General features: G+C 41.8%; 1 protein-coding gene across 9 annotated transcripts in view; it reads right to left on the bottom strand.

The window, feature by feature from the left end:
- LOC100405928 (E3 ubiquitin-protein ligase RNF216) overlaps positions 1–21763 on the bottom strand; it is a 157052-nt gene that overhangs the window by 108986 nt on the left and 26303 nt on the right. For 5 of the 9 annotated variants that reach the window (XM_078357873.1, XM_078357866.1, XM_078357887.1 and 2 more), the window contains exons 4-7: positions 13750–14592; positions 12387–12463; positions 4819–4921; positions 3545–3709 (exon numbers count right to left, since the gene is read on the bottom strand). In XM_078357873.1, coding sequence (XP_078213999.1) covers positions 3545–3709; positions 4819–4921; positions 12387–12463; positions 13750–14592 — 1188 coding nt within the window. The remainder of the gene's footprint in view (positions 1–3544; positions 3710–4818; positions 4922–12386; positions 12464–13749; positions 14593–21763) is intronic. The other 4 variants (XM_078357883.1, XM_078357898.1, XM_035291997.3 and 1 more) reach the window with 1 other exon arrangement.

Genomic DNA, 21763 nt, shown 5'->3' with positions numbered 1-21763 from the left:
CAATCCAAAAATGCCATTTAACATAGTTTCAACTTTCTTCCCAGCACGGCTAACAAGAACAGGCAGTGGCAGCTGGGCTGGTAGCTCACGCCTGTAATCCCAGCATTCTGGGAGGCCAAGGCGGGTGGATCACCTCAAGTCAAGAGTTCAAGACGAGCTTGGCCAACATGGCAAAACTCCGTCTCTACTAAAAATAGAAAAACTGGCCAGGTGGGGTGCTGCGTGCCTGTAATCCCAGCTACTCCTACTGAGGCAGGAGAATCACTTGAACCCAGGAGGGGGAAGTTGCAGTGAGCCGAGACTGCACCACTGCACTCCAGCCTGGGTAACAGAGTGAGATTGTGCCTCAAAAAACAAACCAACAAATAAAAAGGCAGTGGCAAAATATTATTTTCATTTCTCTGACTTTCATAAATTGGTACAGTGGTGGAAGCAAAACACTCACAGGTTAGAAAGTGACTAGGGAAAATAAAATCTGTTGGCTGGGTGCAGTGGCTCATAACTGTAATCTTAGCACCATGGGAGGCTGAGTGGGGCGGATCGTTTGAGCTTAGGAATTTGAGACCAGCCTGGGCAACAGGGGGACAACCCATCTCTATTAAAAATACAAAAAAAACAGCCAGGTGTGGTGGAGCACAGCTGTGGTCCTAGCCACTCAAAGGCTAAGGAAGGAGAATCACTTGAACCTGAGAGGCGATGCTGCACTGAGCTGAGATGGCGCCACTGCACTATATCCTGTCTCATATAAAACAAAACTGTCCAAGCTGTCCTTGCGTAAGTACAGGTTAAAATCAGATGACAATGGGCTGGTGAGTTCCATTCTATGGGCAAATCTTCCATGTTCTTTCTCTGGCCAATGCTCCTCTTCACTTTCCCCAAATCTGCTTCTCCCACACTCTTCTCTGCGTGCATCTATATCCACCCCACCCTTCAACACCATGCTGGAGTTCAAAATCCTCCCACTAGTGAGGATTCCTTTTCTTTCCTACCTTCAGCTTCTCCCTCTTACATCTTTCTTATCAACATTTAAACGTGCTCTACTCAGGCCAGGTGCAGTGGTTCATGCCTGTAATCCCAGCACTTTGGGAGGCTGAGATGAATGTATAACCTGAGGTCAGGAGTTCAATACCAGCCTGGCCAACATGGCAAAACCCCATCTCTACTAAAAAAAATTACAGGCACCTGCTGACAGGTGCCTGTAATCCCAGCGACTTGGGAGGCTGAGGCAGGAGGATTATTTGAACCTGGAGGCTGAAGGTTGCAGTGAGCCAAGATAGCACCATTGTACTCCAGCCTGAGCGACAGAGTGTGACTCGGTCTGAAAAAAAGAAAGAAAAAGTGCTCCAGTCTTTGCCATCCTAAAAAAATGAAAATACGTTCTCCCTTGATCTCATCCCTCTTTCGAGGCCAGCCCCTTTCTTCTTCTCCTCTTTGTAGAGAAACTTATCAAAGAAGGAGCTGTCTGCTGCTTTACTACCTCACACTCATGTACACAAGCTTTCCAGCTGTCTCTAATCTGGCATCTGCCCTGCCTTTGTACTTACTCATCTATGCTTCGTACCGAGTGACCAAGTCCACCATCTGCATTCTAGTCCTCATGTTGTACAAACTCTTAGCAGTGTTTAATAACGTAGGCTGGGCATGGTGGTGTCCCAGCGCTTTGGGAGACTGAGGCAGGATTACAGCCTGAGGCCAGGAGTTCAAAAGCAGCCTGCACAATCTAGCAAGACCCCATTTCTACGAAAAATAAAATAAAAAGATCATCCAGGTGTGGTGGTGCACATCTGATGGCTTGAGCCCAGAAGGTCAAGGTTGCAACGAGCCATGATTGTGCCAATGTACCCCAGCCTGGGTGACAGAGAGAGACCCTGTTTCTAAATAACAGTAACGATGATGATGATGATACAGACTGCTCCACTCTCTCAACTTCCCCTCTTCCTGTCTGCCTGTCTCCTCTGCTTGGTCTTTACATGTCAGGAGTCCTCTCTTCTCACCTGATATCTCATTCGGACTGGTGAGATTATTTTCCATACGCTGATGACTCTCAAAGTCCTATCACCATAAAACTCAAGGAGATACCCCCCAAAAAATTCTATCTACTGTCTGTATTTTCCAAACTTTTTAGTCCATTCAACCTGCCAATGAATTATTTTTTACTCACAAGGCCCTTCTTAGTACATTGGCAACCAATGTTTCACAAGACGGAATTCATAATTATTTCCCTTCAAACAAGATTTTTATACTAGTTAGTCCTCAACCCAATAAATGACAATAACATCTTCCAAACCCCCTTTCACCAAACTCCTACTTGGGTCTGTGATTAAAGGTCCCTTGCTCAGGGAGACCCTTCTGGAGACCCTTGATCTACCTTAGGTTGTTACCTGTTTTACCCTTTCAAAGCCCCTCTATTTTTCTCTCAAAGTCTTTTTTTGGCTGGGTGTGGTGGCTCACACCTGTAATCCAAGCACTTTGGGAGGGTGAGCTGGCAGGATCACAAGAGGTAAGGTGCCTTACCAGCCTGACCAATATGGTGAAATCCCATCTTTACTAAAAATACAAAAATCAGCCAGAGGTGGTAGCGTGCATCTACAGTCTGAGCTACTGAGGAGACCGAGGCCAGAGAATCTCTTGAAACAGGGAGGCAGAGGCTGGAATGAGCCGAGACTGTGCCACTGCACTCTTGTCTGGGTGACAGAATGAGAATCCATGTCAAAAAAAAAAAAAAAAAAAGGTGGAAGGGGCTTGGCCTAGACCTCAGCATGAGCCACATAGTCCTTGGGTCTTACCTTCCTGCAGGTAAGACCCAGAGATAACCAGTACGATAACTCCACATTTGTTTATCCTTTGGTCAAAAGAAAGTCACAGTGTTTGCTGAGAATCACAAGAATTTCAGCAGGAGAACAGCATTTAATGGCAGTAACGGTGACCAAGAGGAGTAAGCCAAAGTCTCTGCTGGTGCGTGTGCTCCTGTGTACAAAGTGGGCACTGTGTGCTGCGCTTCATGGAAAGACACGTCTGTGTTATCCACCACAAACCAGCACCCTTTTCACCCTTAAGAGGCCTTTAAGTGCTATCTACTTTAGGATCCTGGGGACAAAATGCTGGGAGCTGTCAGGAGCTGCCCACTCTCTTCTGATGGGGTACTGCTGAGTTCCTGAACTCTTTACAGACCTTATGTCGTATCACTGATAACTGAGCCACCTGGGGGATGGATGGTAGTGTGACTTGTCCAAAGTGAGAAAGCAAATCAGAAAGAAGCAAGATTAGAACACATCTTTCATACTCCTGCATTCCACAGTAAAATGTATTACCCTCTGTGTTTTTACGGTCAAACCAGAACTTCTCTGCTTCTCATCTATTATTTCTTTTCATTTAGCCCTTCCTAATCAGCAAATACCTATCTACTTATCTTCACTCTAACAAATTCCTTAGCTCTCTGCAATCATAAACAATCCCAACTTCTACACGCTGAACTGTTTATTCTGTTATCATGGGAAGATGTAGTCAAGAAGTGTGACACCAACAGGAAGACCAAGTAGAGCACCTTTCGGGTGATGGCATAGTGTCCTTTAAGCTCGTGCAGGGCCCACTTAATGTCCTGACTACTGAGCATTTTGAAGTCGGCCATGAGGAGGTCAGCAGCTTGGATGAAGCAGCGCTGGTCTAGAGGAGTCAACTTAGAATAGTCAAAAAAGTCTATTTTAGGCAACTGAAATGAGAGAGAAGCATACAATTAGAGGCCAGACAGTACATTTCTCATGTAGGGAAAATCATTTTAAGAATTACATGTACAAGAAAATAACCTCATTTTTTTCTAATTACTCTATAAGGAAGTTACCAGCCCTATAAGAGAGATGAGAAAATGGTGGCTCAGAGAGGTTCAACAACCCTATCTGGAGCCTACAGACTAGTTTTACTAGTTATAACTCGTGAAGAAATATCATTGGGGATTTAAACCAATCTTTCAGCCACCTTCTTTCCATAAAATCTTTACAAACAACTATTTTTTTTTCCTATTATAGAACATGTAAAAGACATAGTCAAAGAATTTGTGTGGAGTTGGAAGATCAAGCAACGGATCTTAATAAAATTAGTTCTCAACCATACTTTACCATATAACACACTAAATGCCAGCTTGAATCACAAATAATGACAATAATTACAGTTTTTAAAAGCCAAACTGTTTACATCTTGATATGAGATCTGGGTTAAACAGGTGTATACACTGTATACAAATCTCACATCAAAAGAAAAAAGAGATTCAACTTTAGGCAATGATATGTATGCTGAAGCGTTTACAGGGAAGTGTATTGATGCTTTTGCAATTGACTCTGAAACACATTATAATGAAACGAAACATAACAAAGATGTGCTGATGGACAGACCGACGGCAGAGGTATGATAAAGAGGATACAGTAAACTGTTAACTTTTTAGTAGTACCAGTGTTGGGTATATAGGTAATCAATGTAAAAGTTTCAACTTTCCTTTAGGTTTGAAAAGTTTCATAATAAAATGTTAGAGTCCTGGCCAGTTCTTGTTTAGCTTTAGGAATTTGCTTTATAGGATTAAAGATATGGAAGATTCGTTTAATTCTTTGTGGGAAAAGGAAGATAAGAATTACATGGAAAGGTAGGAGTTAAAGACAGAATTCAAAGTGGCTCAGATTGGGAGATCCCACTGAAGTATAGATATATTCTCAAATCCTATATCCCTCTGCTAGTCTTTAAAAACTTGTCCCAACAAAGCACTTTCTTCCCACAGAGATAACAACAACAGCAGGGCATTTCCAGGTAGCAAGACAAGAACACAACACTTGCCTTTGTCTCATCTTGGCTGGCCAGCAGACTGCTACTGGGATTTATAATGATTCTATCTTCTCTCTTTGGATAATCTGGATTTTCCAGAAGAAAATTACAAAGTCTGCAAAAACAAACGAGGTTACTTTCACACTGCTTCCAAATCCCACACCTACCCATTGCTTCAAATGCAATGTCTGAAGAATAGAGCCCCTAGTCACACATTACAACTGGCCTATCAAGAAATTAAGATGTTGGTAGCCCAGAAAAACTAAACAAATAAATAAACAACTGTATTGAATTCCTACCTTCGGGAAAGATAAAAAATTTAAAAAGCAATGAACATACTGATGAAAACAAAATCCTCTTATCTATCAGTTGGGTGTTGATGTAATGAAGTCACTGAAACTATTATTGGTTAAACTATGAAACTGTAAATGTGTAAAAGTAGCTACTGTTTGTCAAGAAAACTATGAACAAACAAGAAGTGGGAACCTGTGTATTCACATTTATAATAAAAAATAGTCTGTTAAGAGATGTAATAAATAAATCAAATATAAAAGACCTTCTGTTCATTCATTAATACTTTTTATACCACTATGGTGACATAAAACTCTATGGTAAGATAAAGCCCTATGAGCCATCTGAGTTACACTTGGTTTATTTAACTAACTGCTAGGCCAGGCTGATGAATAGATCATGTTTTCCTATGAACAGACTCTCTTCACAACAAACCCACTAGCTTTGTCTATTATCATCGTGAAATACTTCCAAAGTAAGGATATACAGCGGGAGATAACACACAATGATGTATCACCACCCAGACCCAACAAATATTAACTATCCACGCTGTTCACAGTCAAATCAGACAACCACCTTGGAATGACTGCACAGCAGTAAAGACAGCGTGGGTGGCGTGCAGCTCTAGCCACATTCAGTAGCAAGGAAGCTTCTTTGCTCAGAGGGTAATGCGAACTTCCTCTTCTCTCTACTTCTTCCTCCTACTCCAGGAGATTCCTAGGATGAGCCCTGTAGGTGTCACACTTGCAATTCTCACACATCTCCCTTTTTACCAGTTCTCTTTTGCCAGATGTCAATAGTAAGGCCTATAATAGTAGGGTAGGAGGTCTGGCAGAAAAGGGAGGAGAGAAAAAGTGCCCAGCTCCAGCTCCTTTTCTCACCCAGGTGCCAGTGTTTGGGGAATGGTTTGGAGAAGTTCGTTTATTCTGCAACCCCTGCCAGGGCCCCATGTCAAAGCCCTCTCCCTCATCCTGACAACTCAATGCATTTCCCTTTGTTGTTATTTCCACGAGTCCCATATGCTTTTTATCTCTAAGCTCCCACTTTCCCTACCACCACAGCCTGCCCAGTCTACAGAACACAACGTCAGAGGCCCAAACAGAGAAAAAAGCAGCATCCTCCTCCTATTACAGAGAGATAAGAATTCTGAGTACATTTTCCTTTAAAACCACTGTCATCAGTGGTAATTCCCTGTCCTAGAATTTACTAGTGTGCACTAAGGTTATGCAAATCTTTGAAGGCTGACCTGAGAATTAGCCACCAGCAAAAATCCCGTCTGTGGGGAAAGGCCTGAGTTCCAGACAACTCATTACGTGTGCATATTCAACATGGTTACAAACCAGACACAGACTAGCTTTAAAATTGTCTGTTTTTATGTGTTTTCTCAATTACACGATACATAAGTACACCCCTAGATGATATACAGGTGAAATAGTAGATATGATTTCTTGAAAACAAAACAAAACAAAACAAAACAAAACAAAACAAAACAAAACAAAACATGTTTGAGAGGGTCATCTCTTCCCAATTCGTATTTTCAACAATATTAAGAACTTCAGATACTGAAATGTTATAGATATGAAGTTCCACACAGCAGAAATCAGAAGCTCTCATTAGAAACTGTCAAAATTCACTTCTAGTTTAATCCCTTCAGTATGCTTACCAATGGAATTCTTCTGAAGGTTAAGTGACATTTGGAGGCACAGAAAATAAAGGACAAAGTTTTTCTTCTACAGAAACAAGTGGTAGCCTCTGTTCTAATATCTGCACTCCGGGGCAAAAGCAGTGGGGAAGCCTGGGTTAAACTTCAACCTGTCCAGCTCTTCACGTGATCTCATGCTTGAGCTGACCTGACATGCTAGCAGATCTAGAGAAGGCACTCCTGTAAAAGTAAGTCAGGCTACTAATCCAACACTGCAACTCTGAGAGTTGTTGCTGCCTTCATCCAGCTGAAGTTGACCACGTGTGAGTGAAAGGTCTAAGTTAACCAGCCAGAATATATTACCTGCCATGTGAAGTTCTCTGATGAATAGGCCCTCGCTGCTTAAAGTGGCCAGATGCTGGGCACGGTGGCTCATGCCTGTAATACCAGCACTTTGGGAGGCAGAGGCAGGTGGATCACAAGGTCAACAAATGGAGACCATCCTGGCCAACATGGTGAAACCCTGTCTCTACTAAAAATACAAAAATTAGCTGGGTGTGGAGGCACATGACTATAATCCCTGCTACTTGGGATGCTGAGGCAGGAGAATCACTTGAACCTGGGAGGTGGAGGCTGCAGTGTGCCAAGATGGCACCACTGCACTCCTGCCTGGTGACAGAAAAGGCCAGATGGTTCCATCTGAAGGTCATTTAAAGACGCACATAAAGCAACTGAGACTGAGCTACAACAAAATCCCAGCCTGCTCTACTCAGCTTTGGGCCTCACTTCCAGATTACATCAACAACATTTTAGTTTAGTTGTGAAATTAACATTGTCCTAGGAGCCCAGGGACTAATGGAAAGAAAAGCAGTGTCAGGAAAACAAGATTGGCTTGAAAAGATGCAATACAATTACTGCACATTCCCTTGCTTTTTCAATTTCATGGGAATTTTTATGTGTTTAAGGATCAATGTTTGCTTCTGAGTGACGCAAAAAGCACAGAGAGTCAGCAAGTCCCTAAAAATAAGTGCATGTGTGAGACTTAGGAAGTAGGAGAACAGAACTGTTAACAGGTGTCAATTTGATTATATTTTAGTGATTTTTACAGATAATCTTAAAGATATATTTAAAACATGTTCATTCACAGAAGGGGAGGGAAGTATTAAAGTATACTCAATTTATATGAGGTTAAGTTGTTAAAAAATACTAAAACATGGTATCTGGCATTCAAATCACTATTATATAAATAAGCTAAGTTTATACTTTTTCTATCATTTACATTTTCTGTAATTAAACACGTATTATTTCATAACTAGAAAAACACCGCCCAAAAAAAGGAATTCAAAGAGAGAAGTAAACAATTCACATGCAAGGGAGATACAATCAGTAAATAAATATATGAAAAACACAGCCAATTACCAAAGATATGTCACCTAGACTACCTTATGCCTAGTTAACAACTACAAAAAAATAACATCCTAATTCAGTACTGTTGAAGAACTGTTAAAGCAATCCACACATATAAGTTGCTTTTTAGATGACTGGAAGCCTACAAGAAATATTTCATTGTAAAAAAGGTAGTCATCACTGCTCACTTTTGCTGTAAACCTAAAACTGCTATAAAAAATAAAGCTCTACTAAAAATATAAAAACTAGCTGGGTGTGGTGGGAGGCTGATGCAGAAGAATCGCTTGAACCCGGGAGATGGAGGCTGCGGTGAGCCGAGATAGCACCACAGCACTCCAGCCTGGGCAAGAGAGCAAGACTTCGTCTCAAAAAAAAAAAAAGTGAGTAATGCAAAAACTTCAAGACAGGAATCTAAAGCAGTTTCAAACTAACACTGCCCCTGGGGACTTGAAAGAAGCATGACAGGCTGGTCTTGAACTCCTGACCTCAGGTGATCCCCCTGCCTCAGCCTCCCATAGTGATGGGATTACAGGTGTGAGCCACGCACCTGGCCTTTCCTTAATCTTTATAAATTTTACTTAACATGCCTCTGGGGACTTGCAGGAAGCAAAAGCAAATCCTCTCTAAAGAAACCAACTCTATCAAGACCTCAACACGTGAGCTTACAGTCAAACTTAGAAAACACAAGAGAGCAAGGCACCATGGGAGCCAGCAGGAAACACGGAATACGATTCCCAAGAACCTAATACATCAGAACAATCAAACTCACATAGAAGCTGTTATTGTTTGAGAAAATACCAACTATTTGTAAACAATAAGAAAAAAAAAGAAGAGAAGGTATGTTATTGTTTAAAGAAAACAAAAAGAATTAAAAATACAGGCAGAGTAAAACTCTAGGAAAATAACCAAGAGAATTAAAAGCTAAAATAACATAACTGAAATACAGTAACACAGTGGATGGGTTAAAAAGAGATTACACTTGGGCCGGGTGTGGTGGCTCACACCTATAATCCAGCACTTTGGGAGACCAAGAAGGCGAATCACGAGGTTAAGAGATGGAGACCTTCCTGGCCAACATGGCGAAACCCCATTTCTACTAAAAATACAAAAAGTTAGCTGGGTATGGCGACACGTGCATGTAGTCCCAGCTACTCGGGAGGCTGAGGCAGGAGAGTCGCTTGAACCTGGGAGACAGAGGTTGCAGTGAGCTGAGTTCAAAGAGGTGGATTTAGAGACATGGAAGATGTGGGTGAAGTTACACAAGACAGGAAATAGCTACAAAATTTCTAGAACTGATCAATATCACCAATCTATGGCCTGGTAGCCTATGTGCTTAACGGTTTTGCCTTACTGAGAAGCATGTTAAGTAAAATTTATAAAGCTTAAGGAAAGGCCAGGTGCATGGCTCACACCTATATTCCCAGCACTATGGGAGTTTGAGGCAGGTGGATCACCTGAGGTCAGGAATTCAAGACCAGCCTGGCCAACATGGCAAAACCCCGTCTCTATTGAAAGTACAAAAATTTGCTGGTGTGGTGGCTCATGTCTGTAATCCCAGCTAATAGGGAGGCTGAGGTAGGAGAGAGAATCTCTTGAACCTGGGCCTGGGCGACAAATCAAAATTCTGTCTCAAAAAAAGATTAAGAAAAAAACCTTCATGTTAAATTTGAATTGGAAATAATGAGTATGAATTTTTGATTTAAAAAACAACTACCGGGCAGGGCATGGTGGCTCACGCCTGTAATCCCAGCACTTTGGGAGGCTGAGGCGGGTGGATCACATGAGGTCAGGAGTCTGAGACCTGGCCAACATGGTGAAACCCCTGTCTCTACTAAAAATACAAAAATTAGCCTGGTGTGGTGGCAGGCGCCTGTAATCCCAGCTACTTAGGAGGCTGAGGCAGGAGAATCACCTAAACCTAGGAGGCAGAGGTTGCAGTGAGCTGATATCACACCACTGCACTCCAGCCTGGGTGACAGAGCAAGACTCCATCTCAAAAACAAACAAACAAACAAACAAAAAACAACTACCAACCAAAATATTTCCTTGGTCTGTCCCTTGAAAGGACCTAGAGAGATGACACGCCAGTAGCAATGGTGAGCACATCTAGCCCTGAGACGTTTAAAAATATCAATCCTCATTCTAAGAAAGCTGGGTCTCTCGGAGAATGATTTCAGGTTCTGGGCAGAGAATTCAAGGTAAGCCTGGGACAACAAGGTATATTAGGAAGCAAGGAAGTACTCAAAGACTAAAGGCATCAGACCAAAAGACACCGCTGGTCATATCTGGGACAATTTCAGTAACAAAAAGAAAATGATTGTGACTGATCTAAAACAACACTTAAAAACTCTTAAGTCCACAGTAACATTTTTTTTTTTAAGACGAAGTAAAAATCTTTACAGCAGAATGTCAGATAGTAATCTAGATGGTAGACACATGGTATTCATTGCACAGTCTTTCAACTTTTTATATTTGAAACTGCTGGATGGGGAAAGTTAATGATATTTTTAAAAAAGTAAGTGAAATTAAGAGGCTAAAGAGATAGATACACTAAGAAACCTGAATGCAGTTCTGTTTAAATCTGATGACAGGCCGGGCGTGGTGTCTTATGCCTATAATCCCATCACTTTGGGATGCCAAGGTAGTTGGATCATCTGAGGTCAGGAGTTCGAGACCAGCCTGACCAACATGGTGAAACAAGATCTCTATACAAAAATTAGCCAGGCGTGAGGTTGCATGCCGGTAATCCCAGCTACTCAGGAGGCTGAGGCAGAAGAATCACTTATACGCGGGAGGTTGCAGTGAACCAAGATCACACCATTGCACTCCAGCCTGGGCAACAAAGCAAGACTCTGTCTCATAAATAAATAAATAAATAAATAAATATCTGATGACAGTGGTTGCCTCTGTACAGAGGTGGTGGGATCAGACAAGGCCACTAACAGCTCCAACAGTGTCATTGTACAAATTAGAAAAAAGTACCTACATTGGGCTAAGTACCTGAAAAGGGACCCTTCCTTCTCACCATTGGCAGAGAAGAAACTCACCTGCACCCTTGACTGACAGTTTTAGTATGAGACATGAACTTTGAGGAAAGGTGTTTGGTGAACTGTCTATTTTGTTTAAATTTACAACTAGGCTGAGTGTGGTGCCTCAAGCATGTAATCCCGGCACTTTGGGAGGCCGAGCAGGGCAGATCATGAGGTCAGGAGTTCAAGACCAGCCTGACCAACATGGTGAAACCCCATCTCTACTAAAAATACAAAAATTAGCCGGGCATGGTGGCATGCGCCTATAATCCCAGCTACTCAGTAGGCTGAGGCAGGAGAATTGCTTGAACCCGGGAGGCTGAGATTTCAGTGAGCTGAGACTGCCCCACTGCACTCCAGCCTGAGCAACAGAATGAGACTCCATCTTAAAAAAAAAATTTTTTTTTTTTACACAACTGTTTCACCTTTGCAGATCAGAGGAAGGAGAAGAGTATGACTTATTTTTCCTTTTATAATCTTCAGGAAGACTCACTTTTTAAAAAAGCGTATGTATTAATAGAGATATGGTCTCATTCTGTCATCTAGGCTGGCATGCGGTAGTAGGAATATAGCTCACTGCAGCCTTAAATTCAGGGACTCAGGCACTCCTCTTGCCTCGGCCTCCCAAAGTGCTGGGATCTGGCCCAGATTTACCCCTTTTATAATAAAAATTAAGAAATGCTTCCACGTATTTCTCCAAACAGAGTGGTTGCGGAATATTTTTTGTTACAATTCTAGGGAAGAAAATGTATTTGAACATCTTGACTAAAACACAGGTAGTATCAATGCTCAGAAAATCAGCCTCATAATTCTATAACCATGCAATATTCCATAAGATGCAGAAAACAGTGTGTATATGACTAATGTCAGAATGAACAGGGTCACTAAAAAAGACATAATGCCAAGTGAAATAAGCCAGTCAGAGAAGAACAAATACACTAGGTCCCTGATAGTAGCCAAATCCATGAAGACAGAAAGTAGGATGGTGGGTGTCACTGGCTGGGGAGAGGAATGGGGAGTGTGTTTAATGGGGACAGAGTTTCAGTTTGAGAAGATGAAAGAGTTCTGGAGATGGATGATGGTGATAGTTGCATAATAATGTGAATTTACTTAACACTGAATTGTATACTTAAAAATGATTAAAACGACAAATTTTATGTTATATATATTTTACCACCACCACAACAAAAAAACGATGGTAGTATACTTACACGTTCAGATCATAATAATTCTTCAAATGAATTATCTCCTCAATAAACCCATTTGCTACATCTGGAAATCTTGCTTCCTAGAAACAAATGAGAACATAATTTACATTTCATTCACTAGAATGGTTTCAAATGGCAATACAAGACAGATGGCAAAAAGTATAATAAAATGACTAAAGATTAGAAAAGGGCTGTGTAGTAGGTCTGTGTGTGTCTTCAAGTTCAAAACTCGTTCCCAGATCAAGCTGTCTACACAGAAGACAAGGTCTAGAAAGGTCTCGAGATCTGGTTCTCTGTCCCCATGTTACAGATCCACTCATTATTGTTTCAACAAATACTGAGCAGCTGTCTAGGCAAAGGAAATCGAAACACAAATAAGGCACAATCCCATAAGGGTCCTCAAGCAGCACACAATCTAGTGGCTAGATAAAAAAACACCTGGGCGGCCATGCACGGTGGCTCACACCTGTAATCCCAGTGGGAGGCCGAGAGGGGTGGATCACCTGAGGTCAGAAATTTGAAACCAGCCTGGCCAACGTGGTAAAACCCCGTCTCTACCAAAAAAAAAAAAAAAATTCAAAAATAGCTGGGCGTAGTGGTAGGTGCCTGTAATCCCAGCTACTAGGGAGGGTAAGGCAGGAGAATCGTTTGAACCCAAGAGGCGGAGGTTGCAGTGAGCCGAGACTGCGCCACTGCACTCCAGCCTGGGTGATGGGGCGAGACTCCATCTCAAACAAACCAAAAACACCTGGGTAAAGCAGGGTTAAGGGACTTGTTGGAAGGGAAACAGTGGCTACTGGATTTAATACCTTGTGTTACGCTTAGTATCAGCACTAAAAGAGCTCTGTATGATGACAGAAACATTCTCCTCTATGCTTGATGATGAGGTAAAGCTGTCAGCCTCATGTGGCTACATGAGATGTGACTGGTGACTGGTGCCAATGGAAACTGCCAGTTGTAATTTTATTTAACGGTAAGACATTTAAATGTAAACAGCCACAAGGGGCTAGTGACTGCCATAGGATAGGTCTAGGTAATTCAATAAACCTGCTTTAAGGGTTTGCAATTGGAGTGAACTCAAGGCCTTTGAAAAAAACGAGGGACTGCAGGTATGACAGCACTAGACAACCACGGTATGAAGTTAGAATCGCAGAGAGCTTCCTGAAAGGTTAAGTATAGTAAAGAAAGGCTGATTCCATTGTCAAGTCTTCAGCATTTCTCTTCTATTCTGTATATCTAGATATATACCTCTAAAGAAAATGAAGTCCACATATACAAACTTCTTTTTTTTTTTGCAATGAAAAAAAAAAAAATCAATCAGTATATGTAGTATTTACAATTATTTACTTGATTAAATAAAACTTACCGTTTCCTTCACTAATAGTGCAACAAGTTCTTGATCTACCTCTGTAGCCTCTTGGCCCCAGATGTTTTCCAAATTCGGCTCTTGAGATTCTTGCATTGGAAAGGCTGGACCTGCCTCTTCATCATCAATTGCTAACTGTTGGTCTTCAAACTCTCCTAGAGGATGGGCAGGCTGAGGAGAAGAGGGGCCTGAAATCCCACCTTGCTGGGGTTCTGGCCTTGGAAAAGCTGGCCCGGGGAATTCATGTTGAAACAACAAGCGGGCCAACTCTGCTTCAGGCTGCCGTTTCTGAGGAACAACCTGGTTTGTTATCTCACGGGGCTGTTGGTTCAGAGACTGGAAGTAAGGATGATCTAGCCAGCAGTCTTCTTCGATGGCCTGATCATCTGCCAGAGCAGATGACTCTCCCAGATTTGATAACAGCTCTGTTTCTGAGTCTTCGGATGACTGGTTCTGAGTTTCCAAAGTATCGCTTTCTGTGTAAAGAAGGCTACCTTCTTCCAAGATGACTACTTTCTGCTCTGATCTGGGGCTGACAATGTCATTTGCTGCTTGGTTACGACTCGGTCCAGGATTGGGTTCTCTATCTGTTTGGACACTTGGCTTAGTGAATTCAGAGACTCCAGGAGGCCCAAGATCCAGAAATTCACCGTAGTCATCCTCAGAATCATCCTGTGCCCCAGAATCAAACAATGGGTTGTTATACACTGAAAAATAGCGGCTTTTATCTGATTCAAATGCTGCTCTAGACTTTTTAGGCCTTTCTTCTCCCAATCTTTTCAGATCTTGCCACTGGGCAGCTGGTTTGATGAGATTGGGTCGTGATGTCTGAGGTTTATGTGTCTAAGAAAAAATGAAATTTTAATAATAATAATTCAGTTTCTTTCCTATGCCTATCCCTCCTTATGTACTTATACTGAGCTTCCGAGATAGGATAGGAAAGAAACAAAAACACACTCTCTTTAACAATACCTACCTATTCTTTATCTTAACATTTAAATCTGATCACACTGTATAGCATCTGTAAGAATCAAAGTACCCATTCTTAGATTAAAGCTTGAGATACAGTTTCAATTGTAATTTATTTTTATTTTACTTATTTTTATTTTTGAGACAGTTTCCCTCTGTCACCTAGGCTGGAGTGCAATTGTGCGATCTCAGCTCACTACAACCTCTGCCTCGTGGGCTCCAGTGACTCTTGTGCCTCAGCCTCCCGAGTAGCTGGATTACAGGCATGTGGCACCATGCCCAGCTAATTTTTGTGTTGCTTTTTCTTCCTTTTTTTTGTCGTCCAGGCTGGAGTGCAGTGGAGCAATCTTGGCTCACCGCAACCTCCGCCTCCCGGATTCAGGTGATTCTCCTGCCTCACCCTCTAGAGTACCTGGGACTACCACACCCAGCTAATTTTTTGTATTTTTAGTAAAGACAGCGTTTCACAGTGTTATCAAGGATGGTCTCGATCTCCTGACCTTGTGATCCGCCCGCCTCTGCCTCCCAGAGAGCTGAGATTATAGGTGTGAGCCACCGTGTCTAGCCTAATTTTTCTGCATCTAAAAGACACAGAGTTTTGTCATGTTGGCCACGCTAGTCTCAAACTCCCTGCCTCAAGTGATCTGCTTCCCTTGGCCTCCCAAAATGCTGGGATTACAGGTGTGAGCCACTGCACCCCACCATGAATTATAATTTAACCCGAGACCACTACAACAAAAATAACTCCACAGCAGAGAAAACAATGAAAGACTGTTAACACACCAGAAGAATAAGAAATGTTCAAAAAACATATACAAATAATCTAAGTCTCACTAAAATTTAAAACAAGACAGTATCTTTTTCCCCTGTAATATTAGCAAACTTTTAAATCAGATAATACCAAGCATTGGTGAGGATGCGTGTGAAAATCCTTTTTTTTTTTTAATTTCTTGAGACAGTCTTACTCTGACACCCAGGCTGAAGTGCAATGGCGTGATCTCAGCTCACTACAACTTCCACCTCCCAGGTTCACGCAATTCTCCTGCCTCAGCCTCCCGAGTAGCTGGGATTACAGGCGCCCACGTTTACACCCAGCTAATTTTTGTATTTTCAGTAGAGACAGGGTTTTGCCCTGTTGTCTAGGCTGGTCTTGAACTACTGGCCTCAGGTGATCAGCCCACCTCAGCCTCCCAAAGAGCTGGGATTACAGGCGTGAGCCACTGTGCCTGGCCTGAGCCACTGTGCTTGGCCGATGTGTGAGAACTCATACTATCACTTATTGCTGGTGAACTTAGGAGAGCAATTTGGCAGTATTTATTAAAATAAAAAATGTATATAATCTGTCATCACTTTTTCATACTGTTCTATAAACCCTCATGTATCTAAATAGGGCATATACAAGAATATTCAGCATACACAGAAAAAAACCTAGAGACACTCTCAACTTTGTCCCCAAGAGAATGGTTAAATAAACTATTACTTATTTGTTCTACAAAATACTCTACGACTATCCCCACCAAAAAAAGAGGTAGCTCAATCTGTAATGAAATGGAAAGCTCACCCAAGAAATGCCATTAAGTCAAGAAAAGTGAGTTACAAAATCATACATACAATGATGTTATTTACTTAAAACATGCAAGACACAAAATCATTTCTAAAAGTATGCATAGGTACACACACGTATGTGCCCATGGATACATACAAATTCAAAGAGAAGACCTGGAAGGATACATGCCACACTGGTAACAACAGTTCCCCTAGGAAGTCCCTAGAAGAAAGGAGATGGTGAACCTCAGGCTTTAGTGTGAGTCCCTGAAGACTATGCCACTGAAGTAAAGGCGGCAAACTGGACCTGGACCACCTGGGAACTGAAGCCCAGCATAGAGAGTTTAACTCCCTGAATGTGAGGTGCTGTTGTTTTTACTCTTCTTCAAGAAACCAATTAAGGTCCTCTATAGAGAAACATAACATCACACAGAATCTCAAAATTTTCGTATACGATGACTTACACGCAATCAAAAATAACTAGTCAAACAACAACTTAAGGCAACAATAGAAAACCATAACAAGAGAAGTAACAGACAACAGCAACAAACCTACAGAGGTTTCACACAGTGAAGTTATCAACATGAATTCTAAAATAACAATTAGCATGTTTAGAGAAATCAAAGACTAGATTGAGAACTGTATCCAAGAAGTAGAAGATCAAATGCAAGTTCCAGAATGGAAAAATACAGTAAGACTGGCTAGATAGATAGCATTTTAAGTAAATATAGTTGAAGAGAGAAATTAGTGCATTGAAAGCCAGGTCAGAATAAAACAGCCAGAGTAAGGCATAGACGAAATGGAAGATTAGGTAAGAGAACATGTCAACAACAATAACCTCTTCAAAACATATAAGTAGACTTGTAGAAGAGAAGAAGCTGTTTCTTTGGTAGAGGAGGAGGAAGGAAAACAAGTGGGGGAAGGGAAGGAGGGAAGACAGATAGTGGTTAGTTCAAATCAAGAAAAAAGGGGGAAAAAACATAACGAGTCACAGATTAAGAGAAAGTAGAACAACAGTCTGTTTTAATTCTACAGAATATATTCAAAATGTCAAAGAATGCACTCGTTCCATAGACTCTAAAAACAAAAAAAACAAAGAAACCCTCAAAGAAATAAAGAAAACTTCTGGCCAGGCGTGGTGGCTCACACTGTAATCCCAGCACTTTGGGAGGCCAAGGCAGGTGGATACCTGACGTCAGGAGTTTGGCCAGCCTGACCAACATGGTGAAACCCTGTCTCTATTAAAAATACAGAATTAGCTGGGAGTAGTGGCACGTGCCTGTAATCCCAGTTACTTGGGAGGCTGAGGCAGGAGAATTGCTTGAACCTGTGAGGCAGAGGTTGCAGTGAGCCAAGACTGCACCACTGCACACTCCAGCCTGGGCGACAGAGTGAAATTCCATCTCAAAAAAAAACAAAAAACAAAAAACTTCTAAACTTTTTATAAAGTCAGAATCATGTTTATATATGTAAAAAAAAATCTGTTAAGGATATCAGAAGTACACACGAACCTATAGGCCAATCTCACTTATGAGATCTACGGAGAAAATACTAATATTAGCAAATGGAATCCCCAGCAGCATGTTACCACTACAATGCCACAACCAAGGGGGAGTCTTTCCAAACACACAGTAACTTACCAACTAACAGGTCAAGGAAGAAAAACCATATGACAATCTCTCTAAGATGCTGAAATAGAATGTATCAATTCTACATTCGCTTCTAGGAAAAAAAAAAAACCTTTAAAGTCAAAGTACATGACTAGTTCCTTAACAACTAAAAAAACAGTGCCTCAAGCAAAAAGGCACAATCACAGAAACATTAAAAGTTCTCATGGGCTGGGCGTGGTGGCTAATTCATGTAATCCCAGAATTTTGGGAGGCTGAGGCCAGCAGATCATGAGGTCAACAGATCGAGACCATCCTGGCCAACACGGTGAAACCCCATCTCTACTAAAAATACACAAACGGTACATGCCTGTAGTCCCAGCTACTTGGGAGGCTGAGGCGGGAGAATTGCTTGAACTTGGGAGGTGGAGGTCACAGTGAGCCGACATAGTGCCACTGTACTCCAGCTTAACCGACAGTGTAAGACTCTGTCTCCAAAAAAAAAAAACACCGTATTTCCATTTACATTGGTGGCCATTCTTGTTCTTCTCTGTCAACACTATTAAAATTTTTGAGGAGGTACCATAATATAATTAGACAAGTGAAAGAAGTATAAAAATTGGAGACAGATCAGATGCAAGTTTTCAAGAAATTTAAGAGTCAACTGAAAAATCACTACAGACAATAATGATAAGGTGATCAAGTATGAAATTAAAATAAGCAACAAGGGCCGGGCATGGTGGCTCACGCCTGTGATTCCAACAGTTTGAGAGTGCTCAGGTGGGTGGATCACTTGAAATCAGGAGTTCCACACTTTTACACTGTTGGTGGGAGTGTAAATTAGTTCAACCATTGTGGAAGACAGTGTGGCGATTCCTCAAGGCCTTAGAAATAGAAATTCCATTTGACCCAGCAATCCCATTACTGGATATATATCCAAAGGACTATAATCGTTCTACTATAAGGACACATGCACGCGAATGTTCACTGCGGCACTGTTTACACTAGCAAAGACCTGGAATCAACCCAAATGCCCATTGATGATAGACTGGATTGGGAAAATGTGGCACATATACACCATGGAATATTATGCAGCAATCAGAAATGATGAGTTTGTGTCGTTTGTAGGGACATGGATGAAGCGGGAGAACATCATTCTCAGCAAACTGACACAAGAACAGAAAATGAAATACCGCATATTCTCACTCATAGGCGGGTGATGAAAAATGAGAACACATGGACACAGGAAGGGGAGTACTAAACACTGGGGTCTATTGGGGGGAAAAGGGGAGGGCCAGCCGGGGGGCGGGGAGCTGGGGAGGGATAGCCTGGGGAGAAATGCCAAATGTGGGTGAAGGGGAGAAAGGAAGCAAAACACACTGCCATGTGTGTACCTATGCAACTGTCTTGCATGTTCTGCACATGTACCCACCCCAGAACCTAAAATGCAATAAAAAATTAAAAAAAAAAGATTTAAAACAACAACAAAAAAAAGAAATCAGGAGTTCCAGACCAGCCTGACCAACAGGCTGAAACCCCATCTCTACTAAAAATACAAAAATTAGCTGAGTATGGTGGTGCACGCCATAATCCTAGCTACTCAGGAGGCTGAGGCAGGAGAATTGCCTGGACCCGTAAGGTTGCAGTGAGCTGAGATCGGGTCACTGCATTCCAGCCTGTACAACAAAGCGAGACTGTCTTAAAAAAAAAAGAAAAAAGAAAGGGCAACAAGAAGACTTACTCTCCGTTTTGCAATGAAGCATTGCCTGATGCTAGAATCACAATAAAGGCAATTGAGATCCTTATGCTAAATTTGTTGTAATTTTGTCCTTTGACAGGTCTGGCAACCCAAAAGGGACAGAGACTGTTGATGATCTTGAGGTAACTTAAGGAACACAGCAAAAAACACTAACTCCCTTTTATGGGGAGTATTTTCCTCATGTTGCTGCAAGCGTTCAAAGTCGTCAGGTCTGAGCTCTGCTCTTTTTAGCAACTATCTCTTTGACTTTGAGGGTACCAAGTCAGGCAGCGTGTGAGAGAGCATCTGACTTTGCGCTATCTAGGATTAATCTGTGCTGTGGCAGGGCACATGACTTTTGGGAATGTGGTGGCTCACAAATCACTGGCAAGAACTGTATTCTTTTGCTCCTTCTTTACACAGGTCTTTATGGCTTGAGTCAAGCCCCCAACATTATGGCCAGAAAGAAATATGGGTACAACTCCATTTGCTGCTAGCATACAGGGGTGCAGTTTTAAAGCTAACTCATACCAGATGTATTGAGTGCAGGAACGGTATAAACTCAGGCTTTTGGAATCTGTGGGATTCTTTCTCTTGCAGGCTAAGGTGAGGAAGGCCTCAGGTGTCTGACTCGGTCAGACAAACTGGAAGGTTACTGGCTATGTTGAGTATCTTGTAGCCAAAGCCATCTTGGTCCTGAGATACATAAGAACCAACATATAAACAGGATCCCTAATTTCTAAAAATTGTACTCTGCCTTCTGGGAGTCCTGCCTTTTTCATGTACAAAATTTCTGGCCCCAGGAGCTACAAATATTTACAAAAGTGGCAGACTTTACCAAAAATAATTCAGAATTATGATGTGGAATGTTCCAGATGAAAAACAGTGTTCATCCAAGAAATTCACTTGAATCCTAAGCCTCCAAATTACACAGAGAGAACGAGATTCTTACTGGCATTCAGAAGCCTCAAAGAGACAACAGGATTCTAAAATAGCTTTTTGTTTTTTGAAAGATTCACTGCAAAAAGCTAATGAAAAACTAGAAATGCAAGATTACCTCCCATACCACAGACAGACCAATGCAGCTTCTACTGCTCTCCTCCTCTATCCCACTTTACCTGAATATTGCATCGATTCCTGAATATTCACAGTCTACTAACTGAGTTGCCTTTCTTCTCTGAAAAAACAGTTCAACTGTTTCCTTATGAAACAGAACGACCTGAAAATGTAGCATGTAATTCCTAACTTACATGCTATTGAATGGGCCATAGTTTTAAAATGTCCTAAACCGAGAGAAGACTTTCAAACATATTTTAAAGAATTCAAGGTCTTAATTATAACTTATGACCCTAGGATACATGACTTTTTACCAGCTAACACACATTGGTAGGAAGGGGGGGAATAAAAATAGATAAAAGCGGTAGAATGTTATTTTCCTGAGGATGACATTCAGGATCTGACAAGTACCATCCAGTCTATGTATGGGCCAGGCAAAGCCTGAAATATCAGACACGACCTTTAGAAAGCCATTCCCAAAATCTTTCAGAGCTCTGTGGTGTTACCTGAAACCAAAATAGATGCCCCTTTATCAACTAAGACAAATTCTAAGGTTTTGACTTAAAAAAAAAAAAACTATTAGGGACAAAGGCCATGCATGGTGGCACAGGCCTGTGATCCCAGCTACTCTGGAGGCTGAGACATGAGAATCGCTTCAACCCTGGAGGTGGATGTTACAGTGAGTCGAGATTGTACCACTGCACCCCAGCCTGGGCAACAAAGGGAGACTTCGTTTAAAAGAAAAAAAAAAAATTAGAGACAGGGTCTCACTCTATCACCTAGGCTGAAGTACAATGGCATAATCACAGCTCACTTCAGCCTTGAATTTCTGGGCTCAAATGATCCTCCTGTCTGGGCCTCTCACAGCATTGGGATTACAGGTTATGAGCCACTGGGCCTGACCTTACCCTTAAAGTTAAGGAAACAAAAGTTACCTATGAGGTCAAGGGTTCAGGATGACTGGTGTGGCGACTCCCTAAATTCCTATGCTCTAAGAAAAAGCACACTGTTGCTAAACTCCCTACCAACAGAGGGTCTCAGGCAAATATCAGACCCCTCCCTAACTGATTTACAACCCAGAAACCCAGTACAAATGTTA

This window comes from Callithrix jacchus, chromosome 2 (assembly GCF_049354715.1).
Source record: "Callithrix jacchus isolate 240 chromosome 2, calJac240_pri, whole genome shotgun sequence".
Taxonomy (NCBI): Eukaryota; Metazoa; Chordata; class Mammalia; order Primates; family Cebidae; genus Callithrix; species Callithrix jacchus.
This window is presented reverse-complemented; position numbering and strand designations above follow the sequence as displayed.